The sequence below is a fragment of the Dreissena polymorpha genome, chromosome 2 (assembly GCF_020536995.1).
Source record: "Dreissena polymorpha isolate Duluth1 chromosome 2, UMN_Dpol_1.0, whole genome shotgun sequence".
NCBI lineage: Eukaryota > Metazoa > Mollusca > Bivalvia > Myida > Dreissenidae > Dreissena > Dreissena polymorpha.
In genome coordinates this window covers 146,874,084-146,898,241 of record NC_068356.1, presented here as the reverse complement: position 1 = coordinate 146,898,241, position 24,158 = coordinate 146,874,084, and the positions used below count along the sequence as shown (strand labels likewise).

The window sequence follows — 24,158 nt, the reverse complement described above, 5'->3', positions numbered from 1 at the left end:
TATAAATTTTACTTATTGTTTTTATAACAACCAACTGTTGTCAAATGGATAAATTGAATGATGTTTTTTAATACTGTTATTGGAGATAACAAACTTAAAAGAGTAATGTTTATAAAGGAGCAAAATAACAAAACAAGCATAAAATAATACTATAGAGTTGTTTATAAAAAATTATTATTTGAGTTTGAGAAAAATATAAAGCGCTTGTACCACTTAACGATGGCATACTTCAGAATGTTTTTGTTGTAACTGTTTAATTTCTGTTGAGTGCTTACAAAACGTAACAGTACTTATGAGTCATTTGATAAGGTAAGACTTAACTTGTGAGCTATATGACCACTTAAAACTGTACTTGTGAGCTATATGACAACTAGCCCCAGGTCAGGGTTCCCAGATTTTTGTATGAACAAAATTCCCTGATTTTTCCCTTATGGAAAATAAAAATTCCAGGATAATAATTTTGACCCATTTCTTGTATTAGACACCCACAATAAATAGCAGTTGCAGACATAACTTAGCTACATGTATACAACAAAGCCACCATAGCCATGCAGTGGAATCGATTTGCTGTTTTAATTGTATGGACTTCTCGACACAAGTTGGCAGTCTGACCAAACACAATTCCCTGATTTTTCCCTGATTTCAGGAACTTTTCACATATTCCCTGACTGGAAAAAGTGGAAGTCGGCTGGCTGGGAACCCTGCCAGGTATACAACTAAAGACCATTTTCACTCCTCCATGACAACTGGACCCCTCCACTCACCTGTAGAGTATGTGGTTTGCAGGCCTTCACGAGAGCGTTCACCAGTTTGCTGGTGTGTAGGAAGTGGACGTTCTCATCCATCAGACCATGAACGATCAGTAGACGGTTCTCACTGAAAATATGAATGATCAGTAGACGATTCTCACTGAAAACATGAACGATTAGTAGATGATTCTCACTGAAAACATGAACGATAAATAGACGATTCTCATTGAAAAACATGAACGATTAGTAGATGATTCTCACTGAAAACATGAACGATTAGTAGATGATTCTCACTGAAAACATGAATGATAAGTAGATGATTCTCACTGAAAACATGAACGATTAGTAGATGATTCTCACTGAAAACATGAACTGTCAGTAGACGATTCTCACTGAAAACATGAACAATAAGTAGACGATTCTCACTGAAAACATGAACGATTACTAGATGATTCTCACTGAAAACATGAACTGTCAGTAGACGATTCTCACTGAAAACATGAACTGTCAGTAGACGATTCTCACTGAAAACATGAACGATCAGCAGACGATTCTCACTGAAAACATGAACGATCAGTATACGATAAACGATTTGTAGCCAATATTAGCTGTAAACATGCACTGGTATGTTATCAAAGATACATTTGTTCATAAGATGGGTAATGGGATTCCGTTGGATGTATATTTTATGAAATAATTTCAGAAATTTAGTCACTTAGTATGAGATATAGAGAATAAAAAGCTATCATTGTGTAATACATCACGTGGGGCTAAGAATTAATTTTTATCCTGTTATATCACAAAACAAAGGGGAAGCAACCTGCTTTTCAGTTTATCATACCTATCACAAAGTTATAAAGAAATAATAAAATATGATTGGTACAACTCTGCAGTTTTTGGAAATCATGAATATGTGTCATGACGTTTGAGTATAAAATCTACTACATCTTAGTATGAAATTGTTTGCCTTGTTGAAACCAATTAATTTCCGCCAAAACATTAAGTCTTTATAGTTGATTCCGAGTAACGTACCTCAAAACATTGGCTTATATAAACGACTACTGATCTGATATACAAAATTATACCAGATACCTTTGTATCAGCTCATTATCAGCAAAGAGGTATGATGTTTTTGTGTACTGTTTTTCTAAACAATGTAACTATTCAGGGAGGTATAAAAAGGTACAAACATTTCCCATTTTCATGATGTTTTTGTCATAAGTTTGGTCAAATTGTTATGAAAACGCAAACATATCTTGTTGGTGGAGTTTTTATGTCTATCTTAATAAAAAAGCAGTACATACTCTTCCGGTAAGCTGTCCACATATGTGAGCACGTTGCCACGGTGATACCCGTACAGGTTGTTAGTGGGCAGGTCCATGTACCGCTCCGTGTAGCCAGTGTCGTACAGGTGCCAGTCTACAACCGGGGCACCCGCTATAGACACCTGTGAAATACAAACACCTGCTATAGACACCTGTGAAATATAAACACCTGCTATAAGACACCTGTGAAACCTGCTATGCACATTTGCGAAATACAAACCCCTGTGAAATACACACTATCCAATTAAACAGCCCATAGGTTAATTACTGTATAATAAGTACATTATTGTTCAATACTCAAAAATGTACATAATTATTCAGTATTCAACTATGTATATAATCATCCAGTATTCCCATATGTAAATAATTCATTATGCATATACTTAGCCAGTTTTCAAATATGCATCAATAACCAACAAATAAGTCAAATATAATGCTTGTAAAAAAGTAATTGAACCAACAAATACAACATTTGTTAATCTCAATCAATATAACATGAGATCAAACTGAAAAATTATTATTAACATAAAATTATTTAAAGCATGTTCACATGGTTTAATATACCATTTATTAACTGCAGACACTGTACGACTTTTAAATTAGCTGGCTAGTGATGTACACAGAGATGTATAAAATGTACACCAAATGTTGTTAGACAATCTCATTTTTGTTCAAGCACCTGGATTGATTCACATCCACTGTGGGTCCAATAAACATGGCATGGCACAAAACTTAATGAAAGATGTAATAAATATAGATTTCACAACTTAGTCCATTGGTGATACAACTCTAAAATGAGCTTTATGTAAACAAAGTTCCAGCACTCACCTTGAATATATCAGGCCTCTGAGCCAGGCCCATTAAGGAGAGGTAGCCACCTGAGGGAAAGTAAGGAACACTGTTGTAAATTTAATTTAATCTGTAGAAGAATGGGGCTTTATGCATGTGCCTGCAGTGTCATCCCAGATTAGCCTGTGCAGTTTGCACAGCTAATCAGGTTTGCCACTTTCTGCTTTTGAATAATTTTGCGATTAAAGGGAGTCTCATCTTCACAAAAATCCCTCCTAGTCTGGTATTATTTGACATCCTCAGTCTTAATTTGCCAACTAAAATACATAATTGAGGAAATAGTCTGTAACTGGACATTCACAGATAGTAAGTAGTAAACATTGGAGAAGTACCCGAATGCTGACAATATTGCAGATGTTGTGTGTCTAACAGGATTTTTGCTAAGAAGAGACTTCATGTATACCAAAATTAAATAAAAGCGGAAAGAGTCTATTTTTTAATAGATGTTTTGTTGCAATATTTTTTCATAGCAAAAAATTAAAACCACTGAACCAGAATCGTTTAGTATTTTAAGGGCAAGTTAGTCCTATATAGTGAAGAGAACCGATTCAGTCAACATATAAGAACATCTCGTCAACATACCGTAAGACCATCCATGTATTGCTATCCTATTTTCGTCTATAAAATCTACATGTGATGCCAACCACTGTAAACCCTCTACTTGATCTTCTATCTCTGTCGTACCCTGAAATAAAGTTGACTGCAGTCTGTATCGGATGCAAGCTACTCAGCTGCATTGCTATATTTTCAATACCCTTAGATCAGACATCCATGGCCGTCTGGGTCCATCATTCATAATGATCATACTCAAATCTTAACTTAAGATGCACTTTTGTCTAAATAAGCCATGAGCAACTGTGAACCTTTTATCTAATGATTAATCTATGTTGAGCATTGTTACCCAACATACAGTGACCATAACAGGCTGGGAGTCATAAGGCCTCTTAACGCCAGATGCACTTAAGTCTATAGAAGACACCTGCTGCTTAACAAAACCCAATACTTCACCTGAACATCATTATCCAAGACTAAAGCTGGATTTTTTGTATCTCAAAGTCCAAGACCATGGTTGAACTTTGTTTTCTCAAAGTCCACAACTATAGCTGAACTTTGTTATCTCAAAAACGAAGACAACAGCTGAACTTTGTTATCTCAAAGTTGAAGACTATAGCTGAACTTTGTTTTCTCAAAGTCCCAGACTAAAGCTGAAATTTGTTTTCTCAAAGTCCAAGGCTATAGCTGAACTTTGTTATCACAAAGTCCAAGACAAGAGCTAAACTTTGTAATCTAGAAGTCCAAGACTATAGCTTAACTTTGTTATGTAAAAGTCCAAAACTATAGCTGAACTTTGTTATATCAAAGTCAAAGACTAAAGCTAAACTTTGTTTTCTCAAAATCCAAGACTACAGCTGAACTTTGTTATCTCGAAGTCCAAGACTATAGCTGAACTTTGTTATCTCGAAGTCCAAGACTATAGCTGAACTTTGTTATCTCGAAGTCCAAGACTATAGCTGAACTTTGTATTCTCCAACTCCAAGACTCCAATTTAACCTATTTTTTGAAGTCTTGGACTAGAATTGAACTTAATTACTTAAAAACCCAAAATTCCAACTGAACATTGTTTTTTCAAACTCCAAGACTCCAGCTGAACTTCATTATCTCAAACTACAAGACTCACACTGAACTTAATTGTCTCAAAGTCCAAGACTCTATCTGAACTTCATTATTTCAAAGTACAATACTCTAGCTGAACGTTTTAATTTGAAAGTCCAAGACTCTCGCTGAACTTCATTATCTCAAAGTCCAAGACTCCAGTTGAACTTCATTATCTCAAAGTCCAAGACTCCAACTGAACTTCATTATCCCAAAGTCCAAGACTCCAACTAAACTTCATTATCTCAAAGTCCAAGACTCCAACTGAACTTCATTATCTCAAAGTCCAAGACTCCAACTGAACTTCATTATCTCAAAGTCCAAGACTCCAACTGAACTTCATTATCTCAAAGTCCAAGACTCCAACTGAACTTCATTATCTCAAAGTCCAAGACTCCAACTAAACTTCATTATCTCAAAGTCCAAGACTCCAACTGAACTTCATTATCTCAAAGTCCAAGACTCCAACTGAACTTCATTATCTCAAAGTCCAAGACTCCAACTGAACTTCATTATCTCAAAGTCCAAGACTCCAACTGAACTTCATTATCTCAAAGTCCAAGACTCCAGGTGAACTTCATTATCTCAAAGTCCAAGACTCCAACTGAACTTCATTATCTCAAAGTCCAAGACTCCAACTGAACTTCATTATCTCAAAGTCCAAGACTCCAACTGAACTTCATTATCTCAAAGTCCAAGACTCCAACTGAACTTCATTATCTCAAAGTCCAAGACTCCAGCTGAACTTCATTATCTCAAAGTCCAAGACTCCAACTGAACTTCATTATCTCAAAGTCCAAGACTCCAACTAAACTTCATTATCTCAAAGTCCAAGACTCCAACTGAACTTCATTATCTCAAAGTCCAAGACTCCAACTGAACTTCATAAACTCAAAGTCGAAGACTAGAGTTTAATGCTCTACTAAAAATGCAGTACAATCTTTTTTTATTTGTGGGCATAAATTTTGTGTGTTTTTTTTTTCTCAAAAGTTTATTTTTTGCATGCACACCTACATTTGCAAATTTTTAATTTTATATAAAAAGGAATTTGCATACTTAATTTTCTGATGTATTTGTGCAAAATTTGTTGATTGAATAACCAGTTAAATTAACACAAATTAAGTTCCCACAAATATTTATGATTTAACAATACCTCAAGTGGAATTAATTACATACCAGTCTGTTTTTGATATGGCTTTCAAACTTGATTCCTCGACTACACGAGCCTCTACCATCAATAATGACAACAGCAAAACCTTCCGCGGCCAGTGTGTGCAGTCGTACATGCCTGAAATAGAAAACCATTTAAGCCTTACTCTGGAAAAACGGAGATAAACACATATTTAAATTGTTGTACCAGATACACAAATGCAGTAAGCACAGGCTAATCAGGGATCAGGGACTACCAGCCTAGATTGAAATTTGTTTACATGCGACTTCTTTCAAACAAAAAACTCATTGAAAGCGGAAAGTATCGCTGCTGATTAGCCGGTGTGGATTGCACTGGCAAGTCTATGGCAACTCTTGAATCACATGCGTTTAGCCTAGTTTGCATAGGTTCATTCAAATAAAAAAATAAGCATTACTAATGTTGATGAGACAAAGTACATATTTAATAAACATTGAGTGTAGTTCAATCTTTTTAAAGGTGAAGGGACTCTCATTTTCAATCACAAAGGAGGGAGGGGTGGAGTGAAAAGGGGTGCATTGTGTGGGGGTGTGGACATTTATTACATTATGTTCCAAAAATGCAAAAAAAAGGAGAAAAAAAATTCGGGGGGTGGGGAGGTGGTGGGAGGTTGGGGGGGGGGTGGGGGTGGGGATTCTTGGGTGCGATGGTTGGAGGGTATTTCAAACATAAAATAATAAAAATAAATATTTGTGTTTTTTAAGTTTAAAAAAAAAATTGGGGGGAAGTGAGGTGGGGGGTATAGTGTGAGGGTGTGGTGGTAATTTGTGAGATGATCTTAAAAAAAAAAAAAAAAAAAAAAAAAAAAAATAGGGGGGGGGGGATTCGGGTGTGGGGGGGAGGGGGGGCGGGGGGGGATTCTTGGGTGCGATGGTTGGACGGTATTTCAAACATAAAATAATCAAAATAAATAGTTTTGTTTTTTAACCGTTTAAAAAAAAATTGGGGAGGGGGTGGGGGTGGGGGGGGGTATAGTGTGAGGGTGTGGTGGTCATTTGTGAGATGATCTTAAAAAAAAAAAGAAAAAAAAAAAAAGAGGGGGGATTCGGTGGGGGGGGGAAGGGGGGGGGGCACGGGCGATGGTTTGGGTGGAGTCTATTGTGGTATGTCAGGTAAGAGTAGTTTTGTCAAAGTATCAATCAAATCTAATCATAAATAAAGAAGTTATGGCAATTTTAGCAAAATTTAATAATTTGACCTTGAGAGTCAAGGTCATTCAAAGGTCAAGGTAAGATTCAACTTGCCAGGTACAGTAACCTCATGATAGCATGAAAGTATTTGAAGTTTGAAAGCAATAGCCTTGATACTTAAGAAGTAAAGTGGATCGAAACACAAAATTTAACCATATATTCAAAGTTACTAAGTCAAAAAAGGGCCATAATTCCGTAAAAATGACATCCAGAGTTATGCAACTTGTCCTTTTACTGTACCCTTATGACAGTTTGCGAGTGTTACAAGTATGAAAGCAATATCTATGATACTTAAGGGGTAAAGTGGACCAAAACACAAAACTTAACCAAACTTTCAATTTTCTAAGTATAAAGGGCCCATAATTCTGTCCAAATGCCAGTCAGAGTTACATAACTTTGCCTGCACAGTCCCCTTACCATAGTTAATAAGTGTTGCAAGTATGAAAGCAATAGCTTTGATACTGTAGGAATAAAGTGGACCTAAACACAAAACATAACCAAATTTTCAATTTTCTAAGTATAAAAAGGGCACATAATTCTGTCAAAATGCCAGTCAGAGTAACATTACTTTGCCTGCACAGTCCCCTTATGACAGTTAGTAAGTGTTTCAAGTATGAAAGCAATAGCTTTGATACTTAAGGAATAAAATGGACCTAAACACAAAACTTAACCAACATTTTCAATTTTCTAAGTATAAAAAGGGCACATAATTCTGTCAAAATGCACGCCAGAGTTATCTAACTTTGCCTGCCCAGTCCCCTCATGATAGTAAGTAAGTGTACCAAGTCTGAATGCAATAGCATTGATACTTTCTGAAAAAAGTGGACCTAAACGCAAAACTTAACCAAAATTTTCAATTTTCTAAGTATAAAAAGGGCACATAATTCAGTCAAAATGCACGCCAGAGTTATCTAACTTTGCCTGCCCAGTCCCCTCATAATAGTAAGTAAGTGTACCAAGTTTGAATGCAATAGCATTGATACTTTCTGAGAAAAGTGGACCTAAACGCAAAACTTAACCGGACGCCAACGCCGACGCCAAGGTGATGACAATAGCTCATAATTTTTTTTCAAAAAATAAATGAGCTAAAAATGAGCAGAATTATAAATATGTTTTGTTTCATAATTAGTACTGTACAAGTTACACTGTGTCAGACACTGGTTCCCTTACTTGAGCCCCTTGATGGAGTTGGTCACCAGCTATACAAACAGCACAGTGAAAATAGAAAAAAAAAGACAAAATTGGACCTAATGAATGCTCATTAAGAGTCATCCCAGATTAGCCTGTGCAGTCAGCACATGCTTATCAGGGACAACCCTTTCGGCCAACATTGGTTTTGTGGACCACCATTAAACACTAATCCAGCTCAGTCCAGATTACTAGACAAAGGGGAGTCTCACTGGTTCCCTCACTTGAGCACCTTGTTATCATATTTCGTAAGGCCTATAATAGTCACACTGGTTCACTTACTTGAGGCCCTTGAATGAGTTGGTTACCAGCTGTACATGCGGTCCCCCATACACAAACAGCACCGTGGGGTACCTGACCCCTTGCTGGTAGTTGTGGGGCCGGTAGTACATCCCATACATAGTGTGGCCTGACTTGCTCTTGTAGTTAAACAGCTCTGGGTAGCTGTAGTCAGGAAAGTCTGAAAACAATTAACAATTATCATTATAGTTTTGAAAGCAATGAGCATCAATAATAAAACTAGTTTTGGTTTGACGGCCATAAACATCAATAATAAAAATTGTTTTTGTCTGAAGGCAATTAACAATAATGAAAATAATCCTTGCTCTAGGAAAATGGGGCTAATTGCATGAGCATAAATTGTTGTCCCAGTTTAGCTGTGAAGTCCACACAGGCTAATCAAGGACAACACTGCCCCCTTTCATGGAAGTTTTTGTTCAAAAGAATTATCTTTTTACTAAAAATAAAGTTGAGGCAGAAACAATCGTCCCTGATAAGCCTGTGTGCTTTCTGAAATCAAATCAAAATTGTTTCAAATAATAAACACATCAATACATTAAAGTATAGACCCCTGACTACTCACCTGTGGATGACATGAGGACAGCCAGGGGTTGAGTCTGTGCAGACTGGGTTGAGATCTTTATTCTGTACAGAGCAGACTGTGGAGCTGAGTTCACAGTGCTGAACACTGTCACAAACATCAATACATTAAAGTATAGACCCCTGACTACTCACCTATGGATGACATGAGGACAGCCAGGGTATGAGTCTGTACACACTGGGTTGAGATCTCTATTCTGTACAGAGCAGACTGTGGGGCTGAGTTCACAGCCCTGAACACTGTCACAAACATCAATACATTAAAGTATAGACTCCTGACTACTCACCTGTAGATGACATGAGGACGGCCAGGGGGTGAGTCTGTACAGACTGGGGTGAGATCTCTATTCTGTACAGAGCAGACTGAGGGGCTGAGTTCACAGCACTGAGCACCATCACAAACATCAATACATTAAAGTATAGACCCCTGACTACTCACCTGTTGATGACATGATAATGGCCAGGGTATGAGTCTGTACAGACTGGGGTGAGATCTCTATTCTGTACAGAGCAGACTTAGGGGCTGAGTTCACAGCGCTGAACACTGTCACAAACATCAATACATTAAAGTATAGACTCCTGACTACTCACCTGTGGATGACATGAGGACAGCCAGGGGGTGAGTCTGTACAGACTGGGTTGAGATCTCTTTTCTGTACAGAGCAGACTGAGGGGCTGAGTTAACAGCGCTGAACACTGTCACAAACATCAATACATTAAAGTATAGACTCCTGACTACTCACCTGTAGATGACATTAGGACGGCCAGGGGGTGAGTCTGTACAGACTGGGTTGAAATCTCTATTCTGTACAGAGCAAACTGTGGGGCTGAGTTCACAGCGCTGAACACCATCACAAACATCAATACATTAAAGGTTAGACTTCTGACTACTCACCTGTAGATTACATGAGGACGGCCAGGGGGTGAGTCTGTACAGACTGGGGTGATATCTCTATTCTGTACAGAGCAGACTGTGGGGCTGAGTTCACAGCGCTGAACACTTTCACAAACATCAATGCATTAAATTATAGACCCCTGACTACTCACCTGTGGATGACATGAGGACGGCCAGGGGTTAAGTCTGTACAGACTGGGTTGAGATCTCTATTCTGTACAGAGCAGACTGAGGGGTTGAGTTCACAGCGCTGAACACTGTCACAAACATCAATACATTAAAGTATAGACCCCTGACTACTCACCTGTGGATGACATGAGGACGGCCAGGGGTTGAGTCTGTACAGACTGGGTTGAGATCTCTATTCTGTACAGAGCAGACTGTGGGGCTGAGTTCACAGCGCTGAACACTGTCACAAACATCAATACATTAAAGTATAGACTCCTGACTACTCACCTGTGGATGACAGGATAATGGCCAGGGGTTGAGTCTGTACAGACTGGGTTGAGATCTCTATTCTGTACAGAGCAGACTGTGGGGCTGAGTTCACAGCGCTGAACACTGTCACAAACATCAATACATTAAAGTATAGACTCCTGACTACTCACCTGTGGATGACATGAGGACGGCCAGGGGTTGAGTCTGTACAGACTGGGTTGAGATCTCTATTCTGTACAGAGCAGACTGTGGGGCTGAGTTCACAGCGCTGAACACCGTCACAAACATCAATACATTAAAGTATAGACCCCTGACTACTCACCTGTGGATGACATGAGGACAGCCAGGGGTTGAGTCTGTACAGACTGGGGTGAGATCTCTACTCTGTACAGAGCAGACTGTGGGGCTGAGTTAACAGCGCTGAACACTGTCTCAAACATCAATACATTAAAGTATAGACTCCTGACTACTCACCTGTGGATGACATGAGGACGGCCAGGGGTTGAGTCTGTACAGACTGGGTTGAGATCTCTATTCTGTACAGAGCAGACTGTGGGGCTGAGTTCACAGCACTGAACACCGTCACAAACATCAATACATTAAAGTATAGACCCCTGACTACTCACCTGTGGATGACATGATAATGGCCAGGGGGTGAGTCTGTACAGACTGGGGTGAGATCTCTATTCTGTACAGAGCAGACTGAGGGGCTGAGTTCACATCGCTGAACACTGTCACAAACATGGAGCACGCCTGAAAGGGACAATTAGCACACAGCGCTGAACACTGTCACAAACAGGGAGCACGCCTGAAAGGGACAATAAGTAACAACAATAACTAAAGCAGTGAGGAACAACTTGATGTAGTAAGAAGTGAATTGGAATTGTACTGTTATACAAATTTTATATTATTTCATTTTAAAACTTTAAAGAAGGCTAATAAAAATTTCACAACTTTATAAAATAACGGAAAATAAACGTTGAAATGTGTTGGAGTACTTGGTCAGACAAGTTTGACTTTACAGACTGATAGACAGACGAACGGCTGGGCGTGTGCGCGGCAGGGGGAACTGCAACAAGGGCAGACGGACTAACAGACAGCTAAGATGAATCTAGTAAACTCTATTCTAATTCATTCCAGCAGGAATAATAAATGATGTTATATATGATAAAGCTCACGATCAACAAGTGCTTCACTGTCTATTGTACTGTACATATTTCTATGCCACCAATTATGCTGCATTATCTAAGAAGGTAAGGATGTTGTAGTTGGTTAGCATTGGCATTGGCATGTGATCAGGAGGTCTAGGGTTTGATCCTCGATGTGGATTATTTTAATATATCTCAAGGTATTCAGAACTCATGGGAAAACTGGGCTCAATTCATGTACATAAAATGTCGTCCTCGGATTAGGCTTATCAGGGGCCAAACTTTCCACTCAACTGGATTTCCATAAATGCCGAAAGTATCGTTTCGGATAAGCCTGTGAGGACTGCACAGGCTAATCTGGGATGAAAGTTTTGAAAATGCATTAAGCCCAGTCTTCCCAGAACATGACTCATATAACTCCTGATGTTTGCAAGTGTTGTCTCACCTTATCCAGTGTGACATTGTGAGTGTATCCCAGCTCTGTGAGTCTGTAGACAGGACCCGGGGTCTGGTAGGAGACTGCATACCTGGCATGGAATAATACATTGATTATTGTATTTCATATAAACCTCCATCTGGGTAAACATATGTAATGCTTGTGTGTAAAGTGTTTCCCAAATTAGCCTGTGCAGACTGCACAGCGAAATCTTGGACCACACTTTCTGCCTACACTAAGAAAAGATTTCCTAAAAACCAAAAACAGCACAAAAGCGGATAGTGTCATCCCTGATTAGAGTGGGCAGATTGCGCTGGCTAATGTGGTTCGTAATTTTATGAACATGCATTAAGCCTCGTTTTCCCAAAGTGGGGCTAATATGTATCATTCTTGATATATCAGTAAATTGAAATCAACATATTTCATATATCATTTTCAAAACTAAATCTGAGCATGTTTTCACAAAACTCTAATGGCTATTTTGCGTTTATGTCCATTTAAATTAACATGCCTTGATCAAAATTATTGTTAAAAATAATAATAATTGTTTATTTTGCATCAATTTAAAAGCAGAACAAATGTAGTTTCAAATAGAAATGTTTCACTCAATTGAACTTAAACTCAGATTTATCTTTGGAATACCAGTCCTGGTGGAGATAACAAGTGAGACCTTGGGTCACTAAAAGTAAAGCATCGTGCTAAACAAGGGGGCAGGCAGGATCTCTTCTTAGACTTTTTTTTTGCATTTTTTAAAATTCGAAGATAGTTAATCCAACGCTGTAAATATTATACTGGGTTGTTTAAATTCCAATACATACAGATGTGTTTCAAGTGGAGTGTCCTTTAGTCCAAGGAAGTAGACCAGACCTCGTGTTTCGTCCACCCAGATCTGAAAACAGAGAAAAGGGGTTATTAAACCACACATACAGACGAAACATTTGCAAATTAAAAAGTGCTCCAGAAAAAGGATTTGTAAACAAAGGAAGAAAAAAATACAGGTAGACAGGTTATCAATTTTAGTTTACAACATCAAAAAACACAACTTGAATATGTTATTTAATTGACAATATAAAATAATTTACATTTTTCTGCCTGAAATTTCCTGGTTGTTCACAAATAACTTTTTCGATGACATGTACAACTTTGTTCCTGTAAATTCTTTGATTTTGGACAAAAATGAGAAATTCTCATTGGTCATTTTCCAATTTTGTTTGAGTAAAATTCAAAGATCTGTAAACCCATAAAACCAAGGAAAAATCAATTTCCCAAGAACTGATTTACAGTATTACTTAATAATAAGACAGATTCAAACATTTAAAGTTTTAAGACACTGCTACCTCTTTAGAGGACACCTCCCAGTCCCCAGTGGTGATCTGTGTGACCTCACTCTCACAGGCCATCACTGAAAACATGGAAATATGGGTTAAAGGGACAGTCAATGAAAACATGGAAATATGGGTTAAAGGAACAGTCACTGAAAACATGGAAATATGGGTTAAAGGGTCTGTAACTGAACACATGGAAATATGGGTTAAAGGGACAGTCAATGAAAACATGGAAATATGGGTTAAAGGGAAAGTCACTGAAAACAGGGAAATATGGGTTAAAAGGACAGTCAATGAAAACATGGAAATATGGGTTAAAGGGACAGTCACTGAAAACATGGAAATATGGGTTAAAGGGTCGGTCACTGAACACATGGAAATATGGGTTAAAGGGACAGTCAATGAAAACATGGAAATATGGGTTAAAGGGAAAGTCTTGTCTGCACAGCCTTATCTGGCACAATACTTAAGGCAGATTCATTAGCCTCATTTTACCAAAGCAGGCTCAAATTACGACAACTCCAACTTAAATTACCTGTTTGCTGAGTCTGTCCATGGTGAGCCAGAGATGAAGTGACCCGATAGAGATGTCGGTAGCCAGATCTTTCTGACATCCACAGAAACTCTACATCTCTAGAGTCTGGCCTGGCCGGCAGGAAATGCAGTATGTCAGTGATCTGTGATTGACGAGTGAAGAAGATTTAACATATGAACCTTAACATTTAGGAAAACAGGGCTTCATGCATGTGTGCAAAGTGTCATCCCAGATAAGCCTGTGCAGTCTGCATATGGGTGTGAGTAAAGGGTTTTTCACGATTAAATAGTGCAGTCCTCACAGGCTAATCTGTTAGGATAATTCCGCTTGTATGGAATTTTTCATTAAATATAATTATGTTTTAAACAACAATCTAGAGTAGGTGGCAAGTGTTGTCCCTGATTAGCAGTTGCAGACTGCACAGGCTAATCATGGCCGATGCCTTCAACTCAAAACATTGGATTTTGTGAGTTGACCAATCAACGCATCAAACACAAACAGAATGGAACATTTCCAACTAAATGTCCTCTTTTTTTTAAATCCGAAATCCATAAAGTTATGTGTCCACTACAAAATCTTTTTTTTGAAATCCATGAACAATCATGCTGCCAAATATAAATTAATTGACAGTATTTACTACAAAAAGCTTATAATGATTTTTTTGTAAAAGTATTATGCACTCTTCCTTTCTGTAATTTTACAATGAGTTCACCTACATTAACCCAGATGTCGGAGGTTTCCTCCAGTAGGACATGTACAGGTGGCAGTTGGACAGGTTCATACTGGGCATCTGTTCGTGTCTGTGAGCTAGGCTGGTACCGGGCCTCGGGGATGAAACACTCTCGAGGGATCAGGTACAGTGTTAGGTTGGTCTGGACCCGATTCAAAATCTGAAAGTGGACACTGCAAAATGTGTTGAGGAAATGGTTCACAGTGGTATTCTATAAATGTTATGACAAAAACATAAGCATTACGGTGGACACTTCACAATGCATAAACATAATTTCTGGCAATTATTTTAAAAATATGTAATGATAAAAATATATGCAATTAAAAACTATTAACACTTTAAAATGCATGAAAGAAATTGTTGGCAATGTTATTTCATATATGTTGTACTAAACATATAAGCTCTTAAATCAGTAAGCACTGCAAAATGCATGAAGGAAATTGTTGGCAAAGTTATTGCAGTCATGTTATGTAAAAAATATAAGCATTAATACTTTTAAGAAATCAGCAGACACACAGTGTACATTGCAATATGCATGAACGAAATATGTTGGTCAATGTTAGAACAATAATATTCACTCTGATAACTTCAGATAATAGTTTACCATATAGTTGAATAATAATTTGCCTAAATTTACCTTATTTTTAATATTGTACACTGGTTTGAAAAAAAATCACATATTTTTTAGCAAACCCTTAACAAAAGCATTGTTTTTAACTATCGAAAACCGAGCAAAACAAAAGCAGTGCCAGTACAGAATAAATTTGTAATTGCAAACCTGTGTGTCAGATCATTATCATTAAAATCAAAATAATTTTTGTTGAATTTTCTGGGAAAACAGATTTTAATGCAAGTGCCTAAAATTTCTTCCCAGATTAGCCTGTGCAGGCACTTTACTATTTTATGGACATTTTCGTTTAAAGAAGTCAAGACGGAAAGTGTCGTCGCCTGATTTGCCTTTTGACCGGGACAGCACTTTACGTATATGCATTCAGATCCTTCTTCCTTGAGCGCAGCTCATATGACAAAGTAACCTACAAGTTTCCGTCTGGAGTCCATCCTGCCCTGGCAAGGTACTCCGAGTCCACTGAAAGACTCGACAGAGGCTCAAACAACCTCAGCATGATGACTTCATCTTCAAACTGAAACATACAGAACAGTAATAATTGTGAAATGTTTGACAAAGGCTTCTTTGTAAATGAGGCTTAAAGGTGCCTTTTCACAGATTTTGGCATTTTTTAACTTATTCATCAAATGCTTTATATCGATAAATGTAAACATTGGATCGTAAAAGCTCCAGTAAAAAATCAAGAATAAAATTAAAAAAAGGAAAAGAACATTGCCCGGACCAGGTTTCGAACCAGTGACCCCTGTAGTCCTGCCAGAGTCCTGAAGTAAAAACGCTTTAGCCTACTGATTTATTCCGCCGAGTATACTTACTGGACGTATTTTATACCTTATATAAGCAATCTTCGCAGTTTCACAAAATTTAACGACAAAAACAGAACTATCCAAATTATTCAATCGTTTCGCGTTGCAACGCTTTATAATTTTTAGGTTTTAAAATCGTCAAAAGATGCATATAATGGCTATATTAGACCATGGTAAATGTTCAGTATTACTGTTTCCTCACAAATATCATAACTAAAACGAAAATTTGCGAATCTGAAACAACTTTTTTCAATTTTGTCAATTTACCAAAGCGTGAAAAGATCCCTTTAATCTGGGACAACTGGGCGAAATTGTATGAGCGTCAAGTGTCTTCCCAGATAAGACTTAGCAGTCCGCACACTTGAAAACGAGACAACACTTGTCCCCTTTCAGGATTTTTTTGTACAAAAGAAGTATATTCTACACAAAACAATTATCCAGTCTAGGCTGAAGGTGTCGTCACTGATAAGCCTGGCAGACTGTACAGGCTTATCAAGGACCACCCTTTATGCACATGCATTAAGCAAGAGATATCTTCAACAAATCTACAGCACTGAGTAAACATGCACACACACATACATCTCATTTATATATAAATGGTGTTGGAAACAATACAATTTGAAGAAATCATATTTGAAATTGTTAATTTTTCTTTGAAAGATCTTCCACAAAAGTCATCTACAGCTATTTGATATGCCTGGCGTGGTCTATTTGTCAAGTTATATAGAAATCACATCAGTTGACATTTATGAAAATAAGGCAGTTTAATTCAAGTTCATGGATTGTTGCAGACAATTTTCCATTTTTCTAAACTGTGACAATTAGTCCAGACCTGAATACCAACACCTTAATGCTAAATGGAATAAGCCATACAAATGCCCCCTAAATCGGGTATCTGGATCACATTACAGTATGCTGCAAGTTTGTATCCACAAAACTCATTTTTTTCAATGGAGTCAGATTCTGGGCTTAAGACATAACTAGCTTAGTTAGGCTAATCAGGGACGTAACTTTCCGTTTTTATAGAGTGTTTGGTTCAAAGAAAATCTCTTTTAGATGAAAATCCAACCTAGGTGGAAAGTGTTGTTTGTAATAAGCCTGTGGGGACTGCACAGGCTAATCTAAGACAACGCTTTACGCACATGCATTAAGCCCCGTTTTCCCAAAGCAAGGCTCAAACAACTCTTTACGCACATGCATTAAGCCCCGTTTTCCCAGAGCAAGGCTCAAAACTAATTCATAACAGTCCTTCAAACAACAAAGTTACATTGATAAGGAGCTTACTGTATGTGACACAAGTGAAGGTTTTAATAGCAGCTGTGTGAACCCAGCACAGAAGAACTGACCCAAGCACTGGGGAAACCAGGCTTAATTCATGTGTGTAAAGTGTCCTCCAATATTAGCCTGTACACTCAGCACATGCTAATCAGGGACAACACTTTCTGCTTTAATTGTATTTAACATATAACTTTAAATAAGTATTTTCTTAGAAAAAATCCAGTCTAGATGGGAAAATAAATCGTCCCCGATTATCCTCTTTACGCACATTCATGAAGCCCGCCTTTCCCAGACAATATTAAACATAAAAAGCCGCCTACCCTTCCATAGTTTCCAACAGTGAACTGAGCCATCTTCAGACAGCTGTCAGCATTGGTTTTACCCGCACGGGGATACCGGTACTTGTCCACCCCCTTGTCATCCAGGGGCAAATAAATCTTGCATGAAACAAAAAAGCATTATCATTATCAATTGTTTACATTATTTTAATATGACAAATGCGTTTTTTACAGACCAATACCATTTACATTTAATGAATAATTAAATAAAATAATGAGCACATAATGAGTATTTCAATTATTAATAATCATTATATCAGTATCCATCGCTGCATCTTTGTCCTCCTCCTCATTATCAGAAAAATGACTTGTTGTTGTGTTATTCCAGATCGTAAATCTGAGCAGCGTGCCAAATATAGCTCAGCCGAATGTAATTGTCGAAATATCTTCCTCATGTATTTAAAAAATATGCCTCTATTTACTGTTTACCTGTACAATATCGACTTCAGATTCATTCACTTCCTCATAGAGAATCCTGTATGTCCGTCCATCTCTACACACAGGGTCCCATCAATATCCTGTGTACCTGACATACAACACACATGGCTTTGACGTAAGTGTAGTTTAAGGCCTGAGGTTTCATCAGGACCTTGAATAATTTTTTTTATCAATATCTGTCAATTTTTTTAAGCTTAAATACTAATAAACTTAAATTCCCTTCTTCATTATGAAATCTATCTGATCTATTTGTAACCTATTTATTTTTGCTCGATTTCCTCAGAGACTTATCACAAATCTTTTATTTTTAGGTTCACCATATCCACTACAGAATGACAACCTGCAAACACCAATAAACTAAGGGCATATAACTTAGGCTACAGATATACAATGCAAACAGACAGACACACAGAATTATTCTATAATACTAAATCCCCGCAAGGCTATATAAAGGACCAATGCATTCAAGTTTGAATATTGTACATTGAAAACCAAGGATGACTTTGTCTGATATGTTTTTGTTTTAGGACAAATGTAGGACTGACATTGTTGATGAATCCAGTATACTCCCCATACTTGGATTGGGGGCTATAATTACTACGCAAACAACTTAGATATATCTTGGACATAGCATTTCCAAGGTCCCTAACTGCACACTACCAATTTCAAGGTTACACACTACACATGGCAAGGTTATAAAAAAGGCCATCCGCTTAAAATGGTTTTCTTGCATTAATGCCAACCATTGCTGAGGGTGTGGATATGTAAGTAGGTTAATTTATATTATATACATAAAGCCACTTGCCCAAACATGAAATATCACATTAACTGTAAACCTCATTTTTTTATCAAGATCAAAATAAATCCTACAAAACCTTTTTTTATTTTTGCTTATTTAATAAAATGAAGCTAAATAAACTAGACATTTCTCGTCTGATAACAGTTATTTAAACAACACTTGAACCGTAACAAAAATGTGCATTGACGTAAAGCAAAAGATTGTTGAAACTGTATGTCGCAAAATATAATATATATGACGTAAATGTGTTACTGTTTGGTTATGTCATATAATGCGTTAATATTACTTCATGATTTTTCTTCCATATATATATATAGTTTTCTGCGTGACTGAAAACTCCAACGATGTTATTTGTTACTGAAAAGTAAAGAAAAAGATAAACACAATTGCATTTGAAAGCCGATGTTTGGAATCCCAAGCCATTTACGGCGTTTCTAAAAATAGGTTTGGAAATCCATGCACACCATGCTAGTTTTGACTTCCACAAACAACAAGCCCCGAGGTAAATTAGGCAAATTGTTCGTGATTATTTGTACTATTTAACCACATAAACACACGATTTTCTTTGTTCTTTTTTGCACTTGATTTAGCAAAATACTTTTAAACAAAAGAAGCCGCGAAAATAACTGGCCAGTCAATTTATTGCTTTAAGACAGACGGTATCATACGAATAGTAACGCATGCCAACGATTTGCAGCCGGACTTTTACGTTTCTGCCGAATTAGACACCTTCCGGACTAATCGCAAGTACCCGGATTTCGCGGTTCGTCACCAAAATACTTCGTACAGAGACTTTTTTTGCACCCAAACCCCCTCACCCCCCCCCCCCCTGAAAAAAACCTCGGATTTACGCCGATCTCAAAACTGGTCCGGGAGCCTCAAAATCCGGATTTCCGGATTATTCCGGAATTTTACAACCCCTTTAATAATAATAATATAACTAGTCTTTTGAAATTTTCGATCTATAATAGATATTCTTTACACAGGTCTTCGTGATTTCGATATAATTGGCTTTACTGAAACATGGTTAAATAATTCTATCCCATCTACTGATCTCCTCTTCAACGGCTTCCACCAGCCAATCCGCAAGGATCGCTCCGACTCACATGGTGGTGTTGCAATATACGTCAATGGAAATATATCTTTTAAACGCAGATATGATCTCAAATTACATAATGTTGAATGTATATGGATTGAAGTATTTCTCTGAACCAATAAGTCAATTCTGTTTGGCGTTTTTTATAGACCACCCAGTGCTGAAAGATTATACACGAATGCCATCGAAGAGTCTATTGGTTTAGCCAGAGAAACACGCATAAATGATATTATTATTATAGGTGATTCCAATATGAATGCTCTATCAGAACCAACAACCCGTAAAGTAAACGAATTATGTCCCCAATATGATCTTACTCAACTTATTTATGAACCAACACATTATACTAGCAATCATCTTCCGTAATTGACTTGATCTTTGTAAGTAATGAAAATACTGTATTACTCTCTGGAGTAGGAGAACCATCTTAGATCAAATGGTTCGGTACCACTGCCCAGTTTTTGTTACATTGAAATTAACAAAACCAAAATGCAAATCGTTTTTCGACATATCTGGCGCGACGACATTGGGGACTATACAAACTTACGACAATTAATGACAAATACTAATTGGGATCTACTACAATCCGCAAATATTGATATCTACGCTGAAAATATAACCAAAACAATATTACAAATAGCAGGCAATTGTATTCCTAACAAAAATGTTTGTATACGCTCTCGTGATCTCCATGGATAAACAATATCATAAAGAAAAAAGTCGGCAACGAAAACGTCTGTATCGAAAAGCCAAAAAAATTGAATACTGATAATCACTGGTCAAATTTCCGTCGCGCCAGAAATGAAGTTGTTTTACTTTTACGTTATTCAAACAATGAGTATTTTAGTAATATTGTGGAAAAATCCCCTGAACTTTGTGCTAAAGACTGGTGGAAGACGCTCCGAACATTTATCCCATCTAGCACAAACGATTCAATTCCTCCTTTTTACGATGATCAAACAAGTACCTTTGTAGCGGATGACACATGAAAAGCTGATATGTTAAATAAGTATTTTGCAAGGCAGTGCTCCGTTGATGAACGAAACTACAATCTCCCATCTATACACAATTTAAATGATAATATTCTTCAATCTATTCACATAACTAAGGAGGAAGTCATTGACTCAATAAAATGCCTTCAGATTGGTAAAGCTTCTGGTCCTGATGGAATAGATAATCGCATTCTCAAAGAGGCAATGTATCAATTAAGTCATCGATTGTGTGATTTATTTAATTCTTGTCTACGCTCCTGCAAAATGCCTGCTTGCTGGAAAATTGTAAATGTGTGCCCGGTTTTCAAAAAGGGTGATCCAGCCTAAACGTCAAACTTCCGACATATTTCACTCTTTCATGCTAATTCATTCTTTGCGCCCACTCAATCTGGTTTCTTGCCTGGTGATTCGACTGTTAACCAACTAACATAAATCTATAATACTTTTTGCAGAGCGCTAAATTATGGTCTAGAGGTTAGAGTTGTATTTTTGATATAAGTAAAGCTTTCGACAGAGTCTGGTACAAAGGTGTATTATTCAAACTTCAACAAGCAGGCATCCGAGGAAATTTATTATCTTTTTTGTCAAACTATCTTTCCAATCGCAAACAGAAAGTAATTTTACCAGGAACGCACTCGAATCTTACTGAAATTAGTGCCGGCGTCCCTCAAGGTTCTATTTTAGGCCCTCTCATGTTTCTAGTGTATATAAATGATATTATAACTGATATACAAGCTCAAATCCACTTGTTCGCGGATTATACCAGTCTTTCTATGGTCGTAAACTCACCAAACGAAACTGCAGCCATTTTACAATCCGATATTGATAAAATCTCTATGTGGGCAGATAAACGGTTAGTAAGCTTCATCCCCTCTAAATCCGAATCAATGCTAATATCTAGAAAAATTACAAACCATCTCATCCGCCAATATCAATGCATAATATTAATATACCGATCGTTGACGTCCAGAAACATTTAGGTGTATTTATTTCAAATGACTGCACTTGGCATGCACATAATATCGTATGCAAAAGAAAAAGCATGGAAACGAATTCATATAATGCGTCGTCTAAAAACAATTCTCGATATAAATACTCTCGAGAAAATATACTTTTCTTTTATAAGACCAATTCTTGAATATTCTGACACTGTTTTGATAATTGTACAAAATATGAAAACGATGAACTTGAAAAAAATCCATACTTGAAGCTGCACGAATAACATCTGGATGCACACGTCTAGTCTCAATTGAAGACCTTTTAAATGAGCTAGGGTGGGACACCATCAGCCAACGCAGATGGAAACACAAATTAATATTAATGTATAAAATGAATTCCACCAATGTCCCAAACTATATGCAATCTCTCTTGCCTCAAACAGTGGGTTCACGTAACAATTACTCTCTAAGAAATTCATCACATTTACAAACAATTCAAGCTAGAACATCATTATATTCAAGTTCTTTCTTACCATCTACTGTATCCGAATGGAATCGTCTCCCCGACGACATCAAAAATACTGAAACGCTCCATTCTTTCTTAAGACTAATTAACAGTGATCGCCCGACCTCAAATCCTTTATTTTCATATAGCGAAAGGCGCTTTCAAATGTTACATACGCGCTTAAGAACGGATTGTAGCGCTCTTAATGTTCATCGTTTCAGACGCAACATAATCACATCGCCTCTATGTCAATGTGGACTTCACGAAACTACGATCAATCAGTATATACGCATTCGTGACGAACTCATTAACACAATATCAATGTATTCTGCCCCATATATCGAAACTATTCTATATGGAGACGCATCACGCGACTACTTAACCAATACTAAAATAGCTGATGCAGTTCACAATTTTTTTTTATAAATAGTAAGCGAGTTGATACGTAACTGTGCTACAGAACGATTCACATACTTCTTTTTCTTTCTTTCTCGCTCGAACTCAACAAGTCTTCACAAATATCTTCTTTCTTCCTTTTTCCAATCTTTCTCTTTATTTCGTACATTTCTCAAATATGTCAACATATTAATTTCATTAAGTAAGTATAATTCTATAAATAGAGCTTTGTATCAACATATTGTTCATTTTGCCTTGCATAGCCAAGTATGTCCGTAAACATGTAACATTTCATATAGCAAGGGAGAAGAACCATATAAGACTGTGTCTTTCGTTTTAATCCTTTTCGAACATGAAAGTATGAGTATTGTGTATAATATTCTATGTATGAATAATGTCAACTTGTTTGAAATAAATTTGTTTAAACTATACATTCTATCAATCAATTAATGCGTGAATTCTAAATCATTTGTGTTGTGAACTTGATAATAAGCCAAAAACGACGGGAAAGAAAATAACAATGTTGATTGGAATACATGTTCAGGCAAACTAAATAAAAAAAACATATAATAATATGCTTATATGTAAGTGCTTGTTATTAGAGGAAGCGGACTTGTCGATCGTAAAAGTAGCCATCGAACACAAGCTCGTACTTGTATTTGACTTGTGTGTAATATGTATTTGTATCAAAATGGACATGCACTGAAATGTATGATAACAAGTTTATATTTAGTAAAATTAAGAGTGATGTCCTTAAGCACAATATTTTAGCAAAAGTGTAAAACTATATGACTTTTACATACGAACATACGAACATTAACAGGTTTTGTATAATAATTGTAATTGGACATCAAAACAAAAAATAGTATTCTATCAAATGCCGTTTGTAAAAAACTTTCGTGTATATTTAAGCAATTACAATAGTATTCGTCATTGAATGGTTAAACACGATGAAAGTTTGTGAACCAAAATTATAGACAATGCAGTTTTCTCGTAAACATTTTAGTCATTAATTGATAAAGAAATGCACCATTTAGCTTATTTATAATCAATAACACATAGTAATTGTTCTGATGGCGAAATGTGGTCCATGGCGTGATTAGTCGGATGATGACGTAGTCCACGTAACAGCGGCCTTGACAGTCATCAGTCTCTAGTTAGTACTGGTTTATGTGCAGTTAACTAACAAGGTGCAAGTTATTGTGTTTGTGAAGTTCATCTAGAATCTGTATGTTCAATCGAAGAATACTTTTTATTTACTGGTAAATGTGCAGTCCATGTAGAAGTTGAAAGTACTGGTGTTTTTGAAGTTTACATAAATGTTGGAAATACTTTTGTTTGTGCAGTTTAAGTAGAAGTTATAAACAATGGTGTATGTGAATTGCATGTATACGTTATAGGTAGTAGTATGTGTTAGC

The 24,158-nt window shown here is 36.9% G+C and overlaps 2 protein-coding genes across 2 annotated transcripts in view; one reads left to right on the top strand and one right to left on the bottom strand.

Moving 5' to 3' along the window:
• The window catches only part of LOC127870170 (dipeptidyl peptidase 9-like), a 238,710-nt gene extending 217,001 nt beyond the window's left edge, over positions 1-21,709 (bottom strand). Inside the window, exons 1-8 of the mRNA XM_052412827.1 lie at positions 21,665-21,709; positions 17,559-17,675; positions 15,568-15,671; positions 14,516-14,702; positions 13,800-13,941; positions 13,277-13,341; positions 12,758-12,828; positions 11,949-12,030 (exon numbers count right to left, since the gene is read on the bottom strand). Of these exons, the coding sequence (XP_052268787.1) occupies positions 11,949-12,030; positions 12,758-12,828; positions 13,277-13,341; positions 13,800-13,941; positions 14,516-14,702; positions 15,568-15,671; positions 17,559-17,675; positions 21,665-21,709 (813 nt within the window). The remainder of the gene's footprint in view (positions 1-11,948; positions 12,031-12,757; positions 12,829-13,276; positions 13,342-13,799; positions 13,942-14,515; positions 14,703-15,567; positions 15,672-17,558; positions 17,676-21,664) is intronic.
• Positions 1-24,158, top strand: part of LOC127870169 (uncharacterized) — a 119,536-nt gene that overhangs the window by 59,273 nt on the left and 36,105 nt on the right. The window lies entirely within an intron of this gene.